General features: G+C 37.7%; 1 protein-coding gene across 1 annotated transcript; it reads right to left on the bottom strand.

The window, feature by feature from the left end:
- Positions 1 to 2,290: 2,290 nt before the first annotated feature.
- Positions 2,291 to 15,903, bottom strand: etaa1b (ETAA1 activator of ATR kinase b). Its single transcript, XM_081350155.1, has 6 exons — positions 15,565 to 15,903; positions 15,126 to 15,254; positions 12,208 to 12,266; positions 11,962 to 12,068; positions 5,585 to 7,005; positions 2,291 to 3,344 (listed from the first exon to the last, which is right to left on the bottom strand). The coding sequence occupies exons 1-6, from the start codon at positions 15,728 to 15,730 to the stop codon at positions 3,220 to 3,222; spliced, it is 2,007 nt and encodes a 668-aa protein (XP_081206281.1). The 5' UTR covers positions 15,731 to 15,903; the 3' UTR covers positions 2,291 to 3,219.
- Positions 15,904 to 17,121: the final 1,218 nt, after the last annotated feature.

The following is a 17,121-nucleotide window of genomic DNA, read 5'->3' as shown; positions in this document are numbered from 1 at the left end:
AAGCTTGATGACAACTGAGCCCCCCTGCCACCCCCCCCCCCCCCGCTCCGCTGTTTTGTGTATTAGTCATACCTTTGTGTCGTAATCTGCAACGGACGATGCTGTGACAACAACTAGCGTGGCATAATGGATGGGAAATGGGAATACCATCTAATTGTCTATTGTGTAATGTTTTCTTTACATGTTCAATACCAAAAAGAAAAGCTCACTTGATATGATGATTTTGGCATCACACAAAAATCAAATTTCAGACTTTATTTTTTATCCTCATGTCATTCCAAACCTTTATGCTGTTTGTTTCCTTCTTCTGTGGATCACAAAAGGAAAAATGTAAAGAATGTAATGAGGGATAGTTTATCTATAAACACACAAACACACACACACACACACGAGTACTCTTTCATTTTACCTGCACCCAGATCTCTTTTATTTGTCAGCAAACTTTTGCCATGGAGGAAGAGTACACATATTCCTTTTACTTACTACTGAGACCATAACTATACAGAGCCGGGTAAGAATTAGCGAACATGTCGTTTAAGTCACTTGAAAGATTTGAGCGACAAAAGACTGAAGACTTAAATTTAAATCGACTGATAATCTTCTCAATTTTCATCATATTAGTCCTTATATGGACACTTCATTTGGACCACTTCTGGTCAAAGAACTGTAGTTTTATAGAAAAATAGACTCTTAAATGGTGTATTGTGAAAATAATAATAATAGTAATTTACCCTCATGTCATTCCAAACCCATTAGACATTCATTCATGAAACACAAATGAAGATCTTTTTGATGAAATCTGAGAGCTTTCTGTCTCTCCATCGACAGCTATGCAACTGACACTTTGATGCTTCAAAAAGTCCATAAAGAAATCGTAAAACTAATCCATATGAATTGAGTGGTTTAGTCCAAATTTCATGAAGAGACATGATCACTTTATGAACAACTCTCAGATTTCATCAAAAAAGATCTTCATTTGAGTTCCGAAGATGAGCGAAAGTCTTACGGGTTTGGAATGACATGAGGGTGAGTAAAAATCTAACCCTAAAAAAAGGGTTCCAAAAGGTTTTTTTTTTTTTTTTTGTAGCAATGCATAGAAGAACCATTTTGGGTTCCCAAAAGAACATTTTAGCGAAGTTCTTAAAATAACTTTTTTTTTTTTTTTTTATGAAGAACATGTTAATAATAAGAACCTATTCCCACTATAAATAACATTTTGATTAAATGAAAGGTTCTTCATGAAGTTCAAAATGAATGTATAAAATGTAATTACTAATTTTATAGAAAAGCACTGCATAAAGATTCTTCAAAATGTCTCTTTTCGTGTTCCAACAGCATTTTGGCATCACATGAGAGTGAATGACAGAAACACCATTTTTTTTAAGATCCATAATTCCCCACGCTGTCAAAGTTCTATGGAACTTTAAACTTGGTCAGTTTTACCCATACGGTGTCCTAATGTTGTGAACACACAGATAACACTCTGTCAGAGCTTTCGTCGACTCCCTCTGGCTGAATTGACTCTGGTAAGTGGGGGCATGACACTACATTGGGCACTATTGAGTGAAAGGGATTAGGTAGTGTTAGTTTTTGAGAAAGCACAATGGCATCACTGTACATTAAGCTTTAAGACACCATATTAAAATTAGCTCAAGAACATTTTAGTCTCCGGACTCCAATTTACAGTTAGAGTTTCCTTCTTTCTTAGTCTGAGAACCGTTATCTTGTTTCTTCCCAAACCAACAAGTATGCTGAAATGCAAATTGCATCTGGCACCAAGACACAGTAATTTGACGTAATTACTACAGCTTGATACCAGAGTACGCTCTCGCTGCATGGCATGGATCCATCACAATAATCAGTAATTGCTCTCCATTTTTTGACGCAAAAATACAGAAACACCCATTACTCTGTTCCACAGCAGCTTGATAATGCCACATTACAGAAAAATCCTTCACCAACTTCTATATTGTATGAACTCAACACCTGTAGGGCCCAGCATTTTCATCATCTGCTTGGAATAAATTGTAGTCATCATCATAACCATAATCACAGTAATAAAAAAGTCCTCATCCTCTTGCCAAATTACTGTGGCATTTGATTTACAGTAATTGTGCGGGAGAGGGGGGGGGGGGGGGTTACACACCAATACGCTTTGCTGCGCCTCGACCGGCGGAGTACAAACACGCACACACACCTGTGTGGCTTCCACCTGAGAAGGGCCGGATCCCAATGATATGCCGACATTCCCCGAGGCACACAATGACTAACATTGTGACATACAATAAACCAGGTGTGGATGGGCTTTTTTATTATTAGCATAGAAAATGTCATTTTTAAAAGATTACATTTTAAGAGCATTACACATTAAGAAGGTAATTAGTTATGAATGAGGTTTTGACATCTGAACTGTTATTTCTGGATGTAATTATCGATTAAATATGACTGATAGAGACTCAAAGATTGCAGTCAGTCAACATTCAAAATGTTTTATTCGAGACTTTTGGAAGCAACAATACACTATACCTTTTGCTTCTTTGTTTACTTTTTTTAATACTGACACAATTGTGTTTAACAAAAAAATATGTAACAAAGACAAAAAAAAAAAAAAAAAAAAAAAAAGATCTCCAGGATCTTTAGCTTGATTGATGAAAATTCAAGTATTTTTTCCCCATTAACAACAGGTAAAGACTATGATCAGAAGACTAGACCTAATACTGACCAATTGAAAGTGACCTTACATTTGTAACTGCATATAATGAGGCATAATCCGAAGTCTGTTCCTTTTCTTTCACGATTCAGATGACACATGGTTAGAAATGCTTCATCAAATTTTGAAAAAAAAAAAGTGTGAGGACTTGCAGACATCAGCCATAAATTTTACTGACAATACTGGGTTGTAATAACGGAACTGTAATGTGCGAGAAATTGCTTTCTTTTGTAACTCTAGCCATTTAGTTTGGCAGTTAGACAGATATGACACTGCAGTACATTATTCAGAAAAGCATGAGAAATCTTCAAGTAACATTTCCTTCAAAGAGACAAATTAGTGTTCAACTCTAAATTAGTAATGGATTCGGAGGACTGAAATATGATCTCCAGGCTATATGCTTCCCAGCCTTCATTGCTACCATTACAGTGTCATAATCACATAATTTAGTTCTTTACAGGCCAGAACATCCCTGACATTCAGTACAGCACAAGCTTCTCTGTGGTGTCCTATGTCGGGGTTCCATCTTTTTGACTCGCCTGCATCCGTAATCTCCTTCTCGCAATCGCTTCCTGTTTCTTCCTCTCAATCTCGGCAGCTGAACATTTGGCTGTCGTGTGGGATGAAATAAAAACTGCAAAACAACAACAACAAAAAAGTTGGGTTACGGTTCTGTGGAATGTAACTGGGACAAGTAAAACTTTTAAAGCTTGAATTGTAATCTCGGAGTTTCAATGTTTAATTTAGCCCTTATAAACTTACTCTACACCGTTTTTCTATAACAGCAAGTACATTAGAAGACAGTCAGAGCCAATGTGATAGTTAAGGGAACCGTATGTAAGATTGTGGCCAAAACTGGTACTGCAATCACTTTCAAATTACTGTAGAGTGGTGTATCGCTGGTGTATATTGGGTGAACGCTATGCAAAACTTTTCTGGGAGAACGCAACAATATTGAAATAGCCACACTAAATCTTTGTGAGAGAGACACACAAAAACATTTACACTGAAAATATTCACTTCTTTTGTAGCTCTAAAATTTCAGTCACGTTCCCAGAGTCCAGCCAAGTTTATTGTTAAGGAAACCAACGGCACAGGAGTATCTCACAAACATTCAAGAACAGCCATGTTTGAGTATGTGAAAATAAGATTTAAGAGTGATGCCAAGGCCAAAATTAAAAATGCAGCAGCATTTACATTATAACAACATTCTGATGAGTATAATATTGTAATACAATATAGTGAGTCCTAGTTCAGTTATTCATTGTCCATTTTAGTGAAAGAATGTGACTTACACATTCTGACTACCTTGTAACTTAGTTCAACTTTACACTCACTTCTTCTTTAGCATAATTTTGTGCAGATGCAACCTGTAATGTATTGGTTAATCTCATATGTATAGGCCACATATGGGTAGGTTAACTAACCCACAAGCAAGTTTAGTTTACTGGTGGTCAATCATTGTTGTCCCATCTCCAATAATGTCATTGACCTCCCAAAATTACTGACCATGATTAGATTAATTGTAACAATAAGGGTACGCTTACACGACAACGATATGCTTAATACTGAAAAGTTTTTCCTTTGAGTTTTTCGCGTACAGACGACATCATTGTCAAAACGATCAATGGGGATCGTTTTGACAATGATGTCGTCTGTACGCGAGAAACTCAAAGGAAAAACTTTTCAGTTTATAAAAAATCCCACAAGGATCCGAGAAAACGACTAAATATATATAAATAAATAAAAGTTATATTTTATATACATGTATATTTAAATAAATAGCAGTAATTATATATATATATATATATATATATATATATATATATATATATATAACTGCTATTTATTTATTTTATACACATGTATATATATAAAATATATATATACATACAAACACACACACACACAGTATATAGTGTATATGTGCAATGTCAATATCTTGCAGTGTTATTTTTTTTTCTTGTAATTTTCATAAACAGTATGGTTTAATTAAAATGCATTTAATTATCGTTAATATGCATATTTTTCGTTATCTTATCTCGCTGATAAAACAAAAAAATGGTTCATTAACCAACATTTTTAGCAGTTAAAAGACTTGGAATGTAGCCTACCATACTGTAAGAAATTGTAGTCTGCCTCGACCCAGATTCCACTCCTAAATATATTTTAGAATGAGCTCATCCCCAAAATGGCTTAATTATCATAGAGATTAAGGCAGTCAAGTTATATTGTTTCTTGACCATTTGGGTTGATCACATCCTGAGCAAATGGTAGTCAATTGTAGAATGGGAATGGGTGTGGGACACAGAGAACCTTCTCAGACAATGGGGTGTCTCAACTTCATTAACATACAGACCACAGCTGTTACAACAAGGGCAACTTAATTTACATTAAGAGTTGTAAACTGTAACAGGATAAAAGGTTTAAGATTTGGATGTTCTGGGTTCATTCTGACGCCAGTGAACCCAAGGTGCTTTGTGTACCTTGCCACTGCTATGCTGTAATAAACTTCATTTTTGAGATCTTCAACGTCCACATCATTTTTTCTTACAATACATATAATGTACAAATCTATTAGACTACTTTTAAGATAATTTTATGGTCCTTTGGTTTGTGCTTTCGTTGAATTGTAAAAGAGCAATGTGAATATTCTCGAAAAAATGTTCTCATTTTCCACGGAAGAAAGTCATGCGGGTTTGGATCAACATGAGGGTAAGCAAACGATGACAGATTTTTCATTTATGTTTGAACTATTCTTTTAACAGGTTAAGCAAACTTGCCTATTACAGTCATCTCCTGTAGGAGTATTCTATGATGCAATTTCAGAGCTAATGTGCTGCAGGTGCCAGTGCCACAACGTACAAAGCTTACCTTTGTTGGTTAGCGTCATGGAGTCCGACAGATGTCTTTTGAACGTGTAATGGTGGGAGTTAGAAGTATTTCCTACTGTTGTGCTGTGTGGCATAACAGTCTTTGAGGTGTCCATGGATCCGGCAGAACCGGGCCTGGATCCTAAGGCACTTTTCACTTGATTCGATTTGTTTTGTGCATGTCCATAGTGTTGAGCACTATGACTCCCTAATACGGAGCTGGAACTTTTAGTTGCCGGTAACACACCGTAGCCCTGTTTAAATCCAGAGCTGCCACTTGTACATGGTACTGAGTTTGAACGAGCAAATACGCGTGTGGATTTTGTGTGTTCTTGTGGTTGGCCCCTGCTGTTGATGCCCATGTTCTGAGAACAAATGGTGTCAGAAGAGGAAGGTGCTTTAGATGCAAAGCTTCTTGATTTGTCATGTGCAAGATTTTTGTATTTTTCGCTGCGTCTTTGCTGTTCTTGACTGGCCGATAACTTTTCCACATCATCGCAAGCCTGAAAAAGGAGATCATCGTCGTCTTCGTCATTCCACAGACTATCGGAATCAAACAGAGACTTCATGTCCTCCTCTGAAACCCCATCAAACTGAACAGACGAGGACTGACTTGAAACTCCACCATCTTTGGTCGTTCCATCAAGCTCTCCTTGTTTTGTACCCTGGGATGGCTGTGTTGGCTGTTTTTCTTGATTCACAGGTGAAGTCTTTAGCAGCTTCTCAGTAGTGTGATTCTGGACAGAAGCAGGTGGCTTCAACCTAAAAGTGCTTTGATTAGACGTTTTGACATCAGGAAGTGTCTTGGTAAAGGTGCTGCTTTTGCTTGTGCTCTGTTGAGTTTCGAAACAGATGTTTCTGCCATTAGATACAGAGGGATTAACCTTGGCCTCAAAATTACATTTCTTAGAGCAAGACTTGGGCTGAGCAGTGCTCTGTTTCTGAGCTACATTTAAAGACACTGGGTTCTGTGTCATTTCCAACACAAATGTGTCATTCAGAAGGTCATCATTTTCCCAGTCATCATCAAACTTCGCCTCAGTAGCTTTAGGTGCGTCCACAGGAGCATTCTTGATTGCTGCAGAACTTGACCTCTGTCCAGCCTGAGCTCCAGGTTCAGTACTGCTTTCTGGTGTGCAGTTTGCTGATGGCGGGCTCAGTCTCCCACTTACGTGCTGAGTGGGACCATCAAACAGTGCCTGAAGCTCTTCCTCTTCCTGGCAGGCTAGAGATGAGCAGCCAGGTAGTTGTTCTGACGAGACCGGGATGGATGTTGATCTTTCTGTAGTCGCTGTACCATCACTTTGTAGCTTGAGTTTATTTCTTTTTTCTGTGCTCTCCTGTTGTTTCTCTTTGTCCTGACGAGTCATATTCATGTCAAACTGCTTGGCAAGTTTCTTGAGGTCCTCAACATTGCTCTGCCTAAAGGAAAAATATGGGGAATTAATGTAAATCGGAAAAATCAAAAATCTCTGATATTAGTGTGTATGCCAAAACAAACTAAGGGTGCTCTGATTGATTGGGCACAGACTATTATCGGCCGATAATAGCTTTATATAGTTTGTTCGGTATGACGCTCATTAAGAGCTCATAATATGACGCAAAATTCACGAGTCAATTTTTCTATACACAGCTAAAAATACTTCAGTTTGGCAGTTCTACCAGGCGTCTGGGAAGGATAATAGATTTGCAACGTCTTGGCAGAGAGTGGAGACACTGCAGCGACAGCAGCCCTAAAGCAACGACAGCAAGAAACTAGGGCTGTGATATTTTAGCACATTCTTTCCTCCCTAAAAGTACAAACTTGACGTCCAGATCAGCTGGATCAGTGATTGTCGTAAAATACAGCCTACTGTTGCTAAACTGCAGAACATGCTCGATTATAAAAAGAGTTTCTAAAACTGCATTAAGCCACAAAAGTGATACTGTTCCGTTAGCTTTCTGCGCGCGCGCGCTCCAAGACGGAGTGGAACAGGGACAAGAAAAGTGAACTTTGAGCTTCGGGTTCGCCGCCTAAACAGTTAAATACACACAGAAATGTGTCAAAATGCCCGGCTTAGTGATTATTCACTTAAACACTGTCGGGTTATGTCTTATGTGAGCATAACCAGTTGGGAAATAAGTCGCATGTGTAACAGTATTTTGGATCCATGCATTCCATCTTAAAGAGACAGCAGCGTAATATTCCTGCTGCCATTTGTGTCAATGTTAACAACCAAAAGACAGAGAAATTCACTCACTGCTCTTTAGAAGATTTAGTAGGATTAATCTATATTTAATGTATACAGTGGAGACTATGCAATGTTTTACATTTGATTACTTTTTACATTTGACTGTTCTTTTTTATTATTATTATTATTTATTAAACAGGAATGCTATATTTGTTAAGTTCCAAGTTGTTTATAATCACCTCTAAGAGAGGGAATGGAATATATTGCACGTTGCCTGCCGATAAATAATTAGTTTAGGCTTTCTGCGATAGTCAGTGTTACTGGTGTGACACAGTGTTCAGCCGCACCACCAGTTACATCACTTGCCCACCAAGACACCGCCCCACATACTCGTTTTGATTCTTTTATAGTAATCAAAATCATTTAGAGAACAGACACTACAGCTAAAAACTGAACGCGTATGGTCAATTGACCTATGGCTAAGCCACGCCCCCAAATGCGATGAGCCAATCACAGTGCACATAGCTAACCCAATACACTCGGACATTCTCTGCTTCCATGTCCTTTGAAATGCACTGCAGTTAGTCAGTTTTCATTCGTTTTTATATATGTTTTTTCTTGTCATTTTGCTTTTAACCCTCTGAGGTCGACAAACGCGCGGGCGCGTTTTGCTGGATTTTCTCCACATTGTAGCACTATAAACTTAAATTACTCCGTCATTTATGGTCATACAAAAAAAAGAAATATAAAAAAAAGAATCTGTGATATTTCTCCTTTTGTATGTGTCAGTAACACTTACAATCAAATCAAAACATTGTGCTTTTGTAAAATAAAGAAAATAAACAGGGTGTGCGTTCTGCCTCTCCGTCGCGGTGAACTTTTTTTTCTTGAGCACGTCTATAAACTGAAACAAAACTCAGCGAATACTTGTCACACATTTATGAGCCATATACCTTTAGAAACATTTAAGTGTGTACTTTTAAATGATCGGATTCAAAACGAAAACAAATATTCTCTGTTTAAGTAATTTGTATAAAACCAACAAGATGTCCAGCTTCTCAAACGCTTGCTCATTACAGTTAATTTGGCCACGCCCACTCGCGCAAAAGATATTCACATGCAAATCTCCACATGGAACGCAGACTCGCTCATTACCTCAACAACAAAACACTTCACTTCTCGTCGAGTTTGAAAGACGTGCCTGAGCTTACATTGGATTTAGGCTACCTCAGAAGAAGAACAAACGCAATTTGAAGACAAGAAAGATGTAGCCTAAGGTAAGAAATTCTTACATATTAGTTTGTTATTGTTGCATAAATGTCACGTTGCAGTTGAACTGTTGCTAGATATATGGGGAATATTATAATATTTAGACCCGTGTTTACTGTTACTGTGTTTGTGGATATCTGCTCAAACGTAGATATGTATATGGTAACCATAATGTTTTATATTTGAGCGCGATCGCGTTTGAATGTATCATATTTTGGATAGCGATCGCGTTTGAATGTATTATATTTTGCTGCGCGATCGCATTTGAATGTACTGTATCATATTTTGGATGAAAGCAAAACGCACCAAACGGCTTCATGTTTTTATTATTATCTCATTTCATATCATCATAACGGATGGAAACATTTGAAGTAACATGATAATCAATATATTTTTCTCTAGCTTAGTTGTTACTGAAATCTTTTGGAAGATTTATACTGCTATAGGTTATTTATTGTTATTATTATTTTATCCGGCACTGCGCATATACCTTATGCCTACAAGGCACAACAAACCTGGTGTTCATTATATTATATATTGTTGGAAACATTTATGTGTGTGTGTGTGTGTGTGTGTGTGTGTGTGTGTGTGTGTGTGTGTATTCTGTGAATTTTAAAAAGGAATTTTAAAAAGCAATTTTAACCAGAAAAATCTAATATTTATTTCCAAAATCGTGCAGGCCTTTCTCTTGATATCAGTATGTTCACTTTTTTTTTCAGGGCCCAGATGCCACTGAGGACTTCAACATTCACATGAGTCTCTGTACGTGAACACGGTAAAGTGAAAATCTTGGAAATGAAAGGTATGTACAATGTTTTTAGGAATGGCACAAAGGTCTCTGTCTTTGAAGTGCTTTTTTGGCATTTGTTGTGTATCTTTGGATTATGTTGTGTTGTAAATAAATCCAAACAATTTAAAAGCCATTCTTTTTAAATCTCCTCATTTACAGTATTGTGCAAGGTTGCTAAGAATGACAGGGCCTGATAGCTCCTAATAGGGCCGTTAGGGGAGGTTCTTTGTCTTTCTCAGGTGTGAAAAGCTTACATATTAATGAGCTCCCGCATAAGGCTTTTTCACACAAAACACGTTGTAAAATTTTTAAATCAATATATTGTCTTATCTGAATGAGCAGTCAGGGTGATTTTCACATAGTTTTGCAGCAAATATTCTAGGCTACGTCATACAATTTTCAAAAGTCTTGTGAAGAAATAATCAGTATGGGTTTCATGGCCTTATTTCAGTGAGAATTTTTTTTTGTATTTTCACAAACCACGCATAAATGTCATTATCTCAAAACTACAAACTTTTACAAACATGCTGCTGATATATTATTGTAGCAGAGTTTGTGCTGAATACAGTGTAATTAGACTTTAGCCATGAAAATGTCACAAGTAACCAGAAATAACCAGAAATGTCAGAGCATGTCAGAACACCTCCAGGGCCCAGAAAACAGCTCAGTCCTCAGAGGGTTAAACAGCATGTGTGTGTGATTTTGGTTGGGTGACAGTTGTAGGTTACAGTTTGACAAGAGTTTACAGTTTGACAAAAGCACAATGTTGTGTTTTACACAAATATAAGTAGGCTAAACACTTTGCAGTTTTAATGATGTCCTGTATGAACAAAATGGACTGGAGTATGTTTTTATGTTTCCACTGTTCGATCGCGCCCGCGCCTCTCTCTCTCTGACACACACACACACACACACACACACACACACACACACACACACACACACATTCCAGCATTGCAATCTTGACATCGCAGCCTGTTCATTATTCTGCGTTCACACCAAACGCGAATAGGGCGTCAAATTCGCGCGCATCGCGTCTAGTTCGACGCTTGAACATTTTGGATCTATTCACGCGTCCAAAGCGAATAGGACGCGCGTATAAAGCGAGTGTTTGAAGCGAAATAGCACCAAACTATAACGTTTACACTGTGAACTGTAAATCTTTGTCTGGAGCTGAAGCTTATCGACCTTCTCAACAATAAAATTATTAATATAACCCTCCAATGCATAGTTAAGGCCCTTTTGGTGACTTCGAGATGATATACAATCTTTCTGTCTCCAAAAAATCATCAATTGCCTCCTGTGAAATGTCTCCTACTGTGACAGCTGCCATAGCGCCTGTTACCGAATGTTGACTGTTTGTCCGAGTGAGTGGAGGGGGCGTGGCTTAGCCATAGGTCAATTCAGCGTGAGCCGAACAAGACTCGCAGCCCGGATCATCAGCAGGAATCAGATTTCACCTCACTCCGCCTCACTCTTGACTGACAAGACGATGGCGGAAGATTTGGTTTCAAAGCGAAATGTAAAAACGACAATTTAAGCGAGTTTGTCATTGCACTGTTTTGTTGTAACGTTATTTCATTAAGAATAATAATGAACTCACCATTCAAGCAATTTCCGCCCCTGAATTGCTGCTAATTCCAATGTTGAGCTTCCATAGGAATTAATGAAAGCGCTCACTCTGCGCCAGTGGACACACACCGTAAAGGTTTTAAAAGAGAGGTGGAAAAAGAGGGAAAAGTACCATATCCGTACCGGTTGGCCCGGATCGGCACGGAAAGGAACGGTTAAGAAAAGAGAACGGTTTGGCCCGACGGTGGAAAAACGGCTAAAGTGGATTCGCAGCACTGAAAACAGCATCTTCTCTCCATGTTGACAACACAAACCAAACTCTTACAGTCTCAGCTATAATTATGACAACACGATCTTCATGTTTTCTAACCTTATCTCCACTTTTTTTTTTTACTTTTTTCAAAGTCACTGTGAAATGGGAAACCAGTGGTAAAATTGGAAAAGATGGTGAAGACAGTCGCAGCAGTAGTTGCAGCATATCTGACAGGTAATAGAGACATTTTATGCATGATAGTCAAAAAAAGGTTTGCGGCACGTTTTAAGGATTGAGCCTGTTAGTGATTAGAGGACACATACCGTGCTGAGATTCTCCTGACTCTGGGCTGTCTGATCTCTGGAGTGCAGGGTATGGCACTGTCTCCAATCCACTGGAGCACTGAGTCTCTTTCTTTAGACTTCTCAACCTTAAACATAGTATAACTATTAGATTCAAATTACCATTACATACATAATTTCCATTCTATATATATATATATATATATATATATATATATATATATATATATATATATATATATATATATATATATATTCAATACTTACTTTTGGTGCAATCCTATTGACAATTTCTGATATCTCAATGACTTTCGCATCTCCTCCTCCTGTGAATGGTTACAAATATTTAGTACTGATTAAGAAAGCGCCATTTATCTGTTTAAGGTGGTATTATGCACAGTGGCAATCCACTTAAAAATATATCTACAGTTGGGAGTTTATACGACAATATACAAAGATGGAGTAATGCAAACACACAGAGCTGGATGTAAAAAGTAGGGATGTCCCGATCCGATCACGTGATCGGAAATCAGGCCCGATCACGTGGTTTCAGACTCGATCGGAATCGGACGTTACCTCCCGATATGTATATATATATATATGTATATATATTCTCATTATTTTTTAACACATCTATAGTTACGCGGTGGCACAGAGTTATGCTGGTTTCACACTGCACATGTTAGCAGAGCTTAAAGCAGCGCAGGAGCACTGCGTATGGTGAGCAGGAGCAGGACACGCGCGTTTTGCTTTCACACTGGCAGCGTTTGTCATGCGCGGCTGAACCGCGGGTTGTGTACAGACAGAGTAGCCTACTCTATAATGGACAAGTTGGCATTGCTTTATTTCGTTTTCAAATACATTTAAGAGAAAAGACTTGTCAATAAGCTTATTTTATTAACAATTTAATTTAACTTTTGGTTCATCTTTGTTTTTATTGTTCTGGCAATAAGTTTGTTTTTGGACATTTGTTTTCTTTTTAAATTGCTGTTGGTCATTTGATTGACTGTTTAAAACACAATAGATATCATCAATGCACTTTTTGGATAAAACTGCGGTGTATTTTGGCCATGATCAATGCATTGTCACTCAGCGTAAGCGGCGCAGCAAAAATAGACTCGGCGCCGAAATGATCGCGGCACTCGTATTTTTTTCGGCGCCCATGTTCACACAGATTAGAGCATTCTCACCGCACGCAGAGGCGACGCGGCAGCGCGTAGCAGGAGCAGAAGCAGCAGTGCCGCGATCGTTTCGGCGCCGAGTAGGCCTACGCTGAATTAAAGTGACAATGATTTGATCATGGCCAAAATACACCACAGTTTTATCCAAAAAGTGCATTGATGATATCTATTGTGTTTTAAACAGTCAATCAAATGACCAACAGCAATTTAAAAAGAAAACAAATGTCCAAAAAAAGAACTTTTTGCCAGAACAATAAAAACAAAGATGAACCAAAAGTTATATAAATGAAATTATTAATAAAATAAGCTTCTTGACAAGTATTTTCTCTTAAAGGGTTAGTTCACCCAAAAATGAAAATTATGTCATTAATGACTCACCCTCATGTCGTTCCAAGCCCGTAAGACCTCCGTTCATATTCGGAACACAGTTTAAGATATTTTAGATTTAGTCCGAGAGCTTTCTGTTCCTCCATTGAAAGTCAATGGACGGCATACTGTCCATGTCCAGAAAGGCAATACAGACATCATCAAAGTAGTCCATGTGACATCAGTGGCTCAATCTTAAGTTTATCAAGCGACGAGAATACTTTTTGTGCGAAAAAAGTAAACAAAAATAACGACTTTATTCCACTATTCATTTCCTTCTCTCTGGGCCTCGAGCTATTTCACGTAGTGTTTTTGCGCAGCGCGTCTGTGTTGTACGTCACACGTAGGCTCACTATTGGCTGACGCTGGTCATGTGTGATGCGTGTGACGTACAACACAGACGCGCTACACAAAAACACTACGTGAACTTCAGAGAGAAGGAAATGAATAGTGGAATAAAGTCATTATTTTTGTTTACTTTTTGCGCACAAAAAGTATTCTCGTCGCTTGATAAACTTAAGATGGAGCCACTGATGTCACATGGACTACTTTGATGATGTCTGTATTGCCTTTCTGGACATGGACAGTATGCCGTCCATTGACTTTCAATGGAGGAACAGAAAGCTCTCGGACTAAATCTAAAATATCTTAAACTGTGTTCCGAAGATGAACGGAGGTCTTACGGGCTTGGAACGACGATGAGGGTGAGTCAATAATGACATAATTTTCATTTTTGGGGGAACTAACCCTTTAAATGTATTTGAAAACGAAATAAAGCAATGCCAACTTAACTTAACGCATGCAGTGTGAAACCGGCGTATAAGAGTTAGGAGTGCAGTTCCTAAAAACACATTACTGGCTTTGCAAACACTGTGGCACTTTTATTTTTTTATTTGTTTACATGCCTGCCGGGTATTTTAAGTTGAGGTGCTATTTGTTTATATATTAGACTTTTTTTATATTTACTGTTGCACTAAGTCCAAAAGTGAAGAATTTATGTTACTTGATTGTTCAAGCTACCTCACAGAAGTGCTCTGTTTGTTAACAGAGTTGTTGAATGTTAAAATAAGGTAAATTAAATAAAAAATAAGGAACATGCTGGATCTGTTTTTCGCTCTTCTTTATTCTTTTTTTATGTATTATAGAAGTATCGGATCGGGACTCGGTATCGGTAGATACTCAAAATCAAATGACTCGGACTCGGACTTGAGGGCAAAAAAACCTGATCGGGACATCCCTAGTAAAAAGCTTGTAATTTTTCAATTTTGAACTTCAAGTCAGTGTGAACAAAGTAGAACCGATTTTACTTCAGTGTTGTCGTGACATTTTCAAGTGAAACGGAATATTGAATAGAGGGCAGGGTTTTATTTTATTTTCCTCCTCTCTCTATGTATTAACTTGCATGGCTTAATTATACACCACAAGAATAGTAATGTGCACTAACAAAGTAAATAGTGTAAAGTTTACTTTCATGATAACTTTAAGTTTTATGTAATTAATTGAATTGACGAGAAAAAAAAAACAAAAAACACATGCCATTATAAAAGTGTTGCTCATACCACCAACCCCTAATCGTTACACAAGTGATTGAATAAATAAATAAATACCGACTAGTGTAAGTTTCATGATCACACTTGCCATTCAAGTTTTGCGTGGGAGAGTTGGGATCCCAGATGATGTCTTGCGGAGGTTCAGTCTCATTAGGCGAATCTCCGCTGTAACAACCGTTGAATCTGATTCTTGGTCGACGTTTTGGGGTTGTAAAATCTGAGAATTAAGGTAAAAATGTCACCAACGCTATACTTTGTATGGGAAAATTCACGTGGACACTAACAAGTAGCATCATGAGTTTTTGGACATGTACCACTGTAGAATAACTATTCTTTGAAGCACACTGGAGGGCCATGTAAATAACATTATACATAAATATCGCTCAGTCGCACGGTAATAACAGTTAACAGTTAAGTTACACCATGACACTGTAACAGTTAACGTTAGTTACTTCTGTAAGGATAAACAGATGCTTTCCGATGCGTTGTCACGCGATCTGGTGTCTTACAATCTTAACTTTACTTACCTTTGCGACAGCTGTATGAAGTGTGATAAGACGGAGACTGTGACTGTTTGAGTCCGATCATTCGCGTCTTTGTTTTCACTTTCTTCTGGGAAAGTTTGAGAGTTCTGCTCTGATTTTCTCTCGCATCTGATATATGTCGCACACCGATGTTTCTCTTGTCGGTCATGGTTTATTTGAACTAATATGAACAATACCGCTTCAGCAGTCATAACTTGGTTGAAATAGCAACAAAACGTTTGCGATATTTGGTCTAAACACTGAAAGTTTTTGGTTACTCAGGTAAGAGTGCTCTCCTGATCGTCGCCATTTTTCTGTACGTTTACACGAAGACGCGTCTCTGATTGGTTCTTGGCATCTCGCGACATCTCGTGAGACTTTAGCCTACATTCTCAATGCACTTTTTTGTTTTTGATGTCCACAAACAGTTTGACCACGTACCGAATTCAGTACAAAAGTATATTTTAAATATTAAAATAAGTAGGCCTAATAATGAACAATCTATCCTGTAAATGTAACCTGTAAGGTAAGTTAATATAACGTGCATACACTCATTTGGGCTTAGAAATAGTCAAACGGTGTATTATGAATGTGATACCATTCTGAACTAAAAATAATAAGAAAAAAGTAAAATGCAAGGTATTGATGTAGTATCATTGATGTAGGCCTAGTAAAAATGGTGAGTGATGTTTGCTGTAATTAATATATAGGCCAGGCCTACATAACATATCACCAGGGCTGGACTGAGACAAAAAATCGGCCCGGGCATTTTGGCCCAGACCGGCCCACTATATGATCATAAACACCACCCATCTTTGCACGCCCTTGATTATATGCATACCAACTCCTATTCATTAAAACCACTAATGCCATGTAATGAGTGAGTATAGCAACGAGTGAGAGTTAACAGATGAAATAAGTAAAAATTTGACATTTATTAATACAGTTGAACTATACTCCACAGTGGTGAATCCTAAAACAAGCTATAAGCTGCATTTATCACTGAACTAAATAGGCTATTATTAATAATAAAAACAGTAATTGCTAAATAATAAAAAAGTAATTGGTAAAATATGACATTTCTTTAATGAAATATTTTAAATTATTTTGAACTTAAAATAATCAACTGAGAGTCATTTGTTGTAGAATCAGACAACAGAACACTATTTGATTCACATTTACATTTACATTTATTCATTTAGCTGACGCTTTTATCCAAAGCGACTTACAATTGCTATATATGTCAGAGGTCGCACGCCTCTGGAGCAACTAGGGGTTAAGTGTCTTGCTCAGGGACACATTGGTGTCTCACAGTGGATTCGAACCCAGGTCTCTCACACCAAAGGCATGTGTCTTATCCATTGCGCCACTGCATCCATTGCGCCATTGCATCCATTGATTCATTTGCAGTGTTAAACATAATGTCAGTATTTATGAGAAGGGTTCTTTACAATTATTAGTTAAAATGGCATTTCCATCCATTTGGTTGTCCTCAGTAGAGCATTAGCCTACATGCATGTTTGACACACTTCAGACATTGAGATGTTTATCCCTCATCAA

This window comes from Scardinius erythrophthalmus (assembly GCF_964197995.2).
Source record: "Scardinius erythrophthalmus genome assembly, chromosome: 21".
NCBI lineage: Eukaryota > Metazoa > Chordata > Actinopteri > Cypriniformes > Leuciscidae > Scardinius > Scardinius erythrophthalmus.
Note: the sequence above shows the minus strand (reverse complement) of the source record. Positions and strands in the feature narration are given on the sequence as shown.

What these genes read in the sequence shown, in the direction of transcription:
- etaa1b (XM_081350155.1), bottom strand. Translation starts at nt 15,730, where the DNA reads ATGACCGACAAGAGAAACATCGGTGTGCGACATATATCAGATGCGAGA. An exon ending in TCAATAGGATTGCACCAAAA is followed by an intron (nt 12,069 to 12,207) that starts GTAAGTATTGAA and finishes ACTATGTTTAAG; the next exon opens with GTTGAGAAGTCTAAAGAAAG. An exon ending in CATGACGCTAACCAACAAAG is followed by an intron (nt 3,345 to 5,584) that starts GTAAGCTTTGTA and finishes GTTGTTTTGCAG; the next exon opens with TTTTTATTTCATCCCACACG.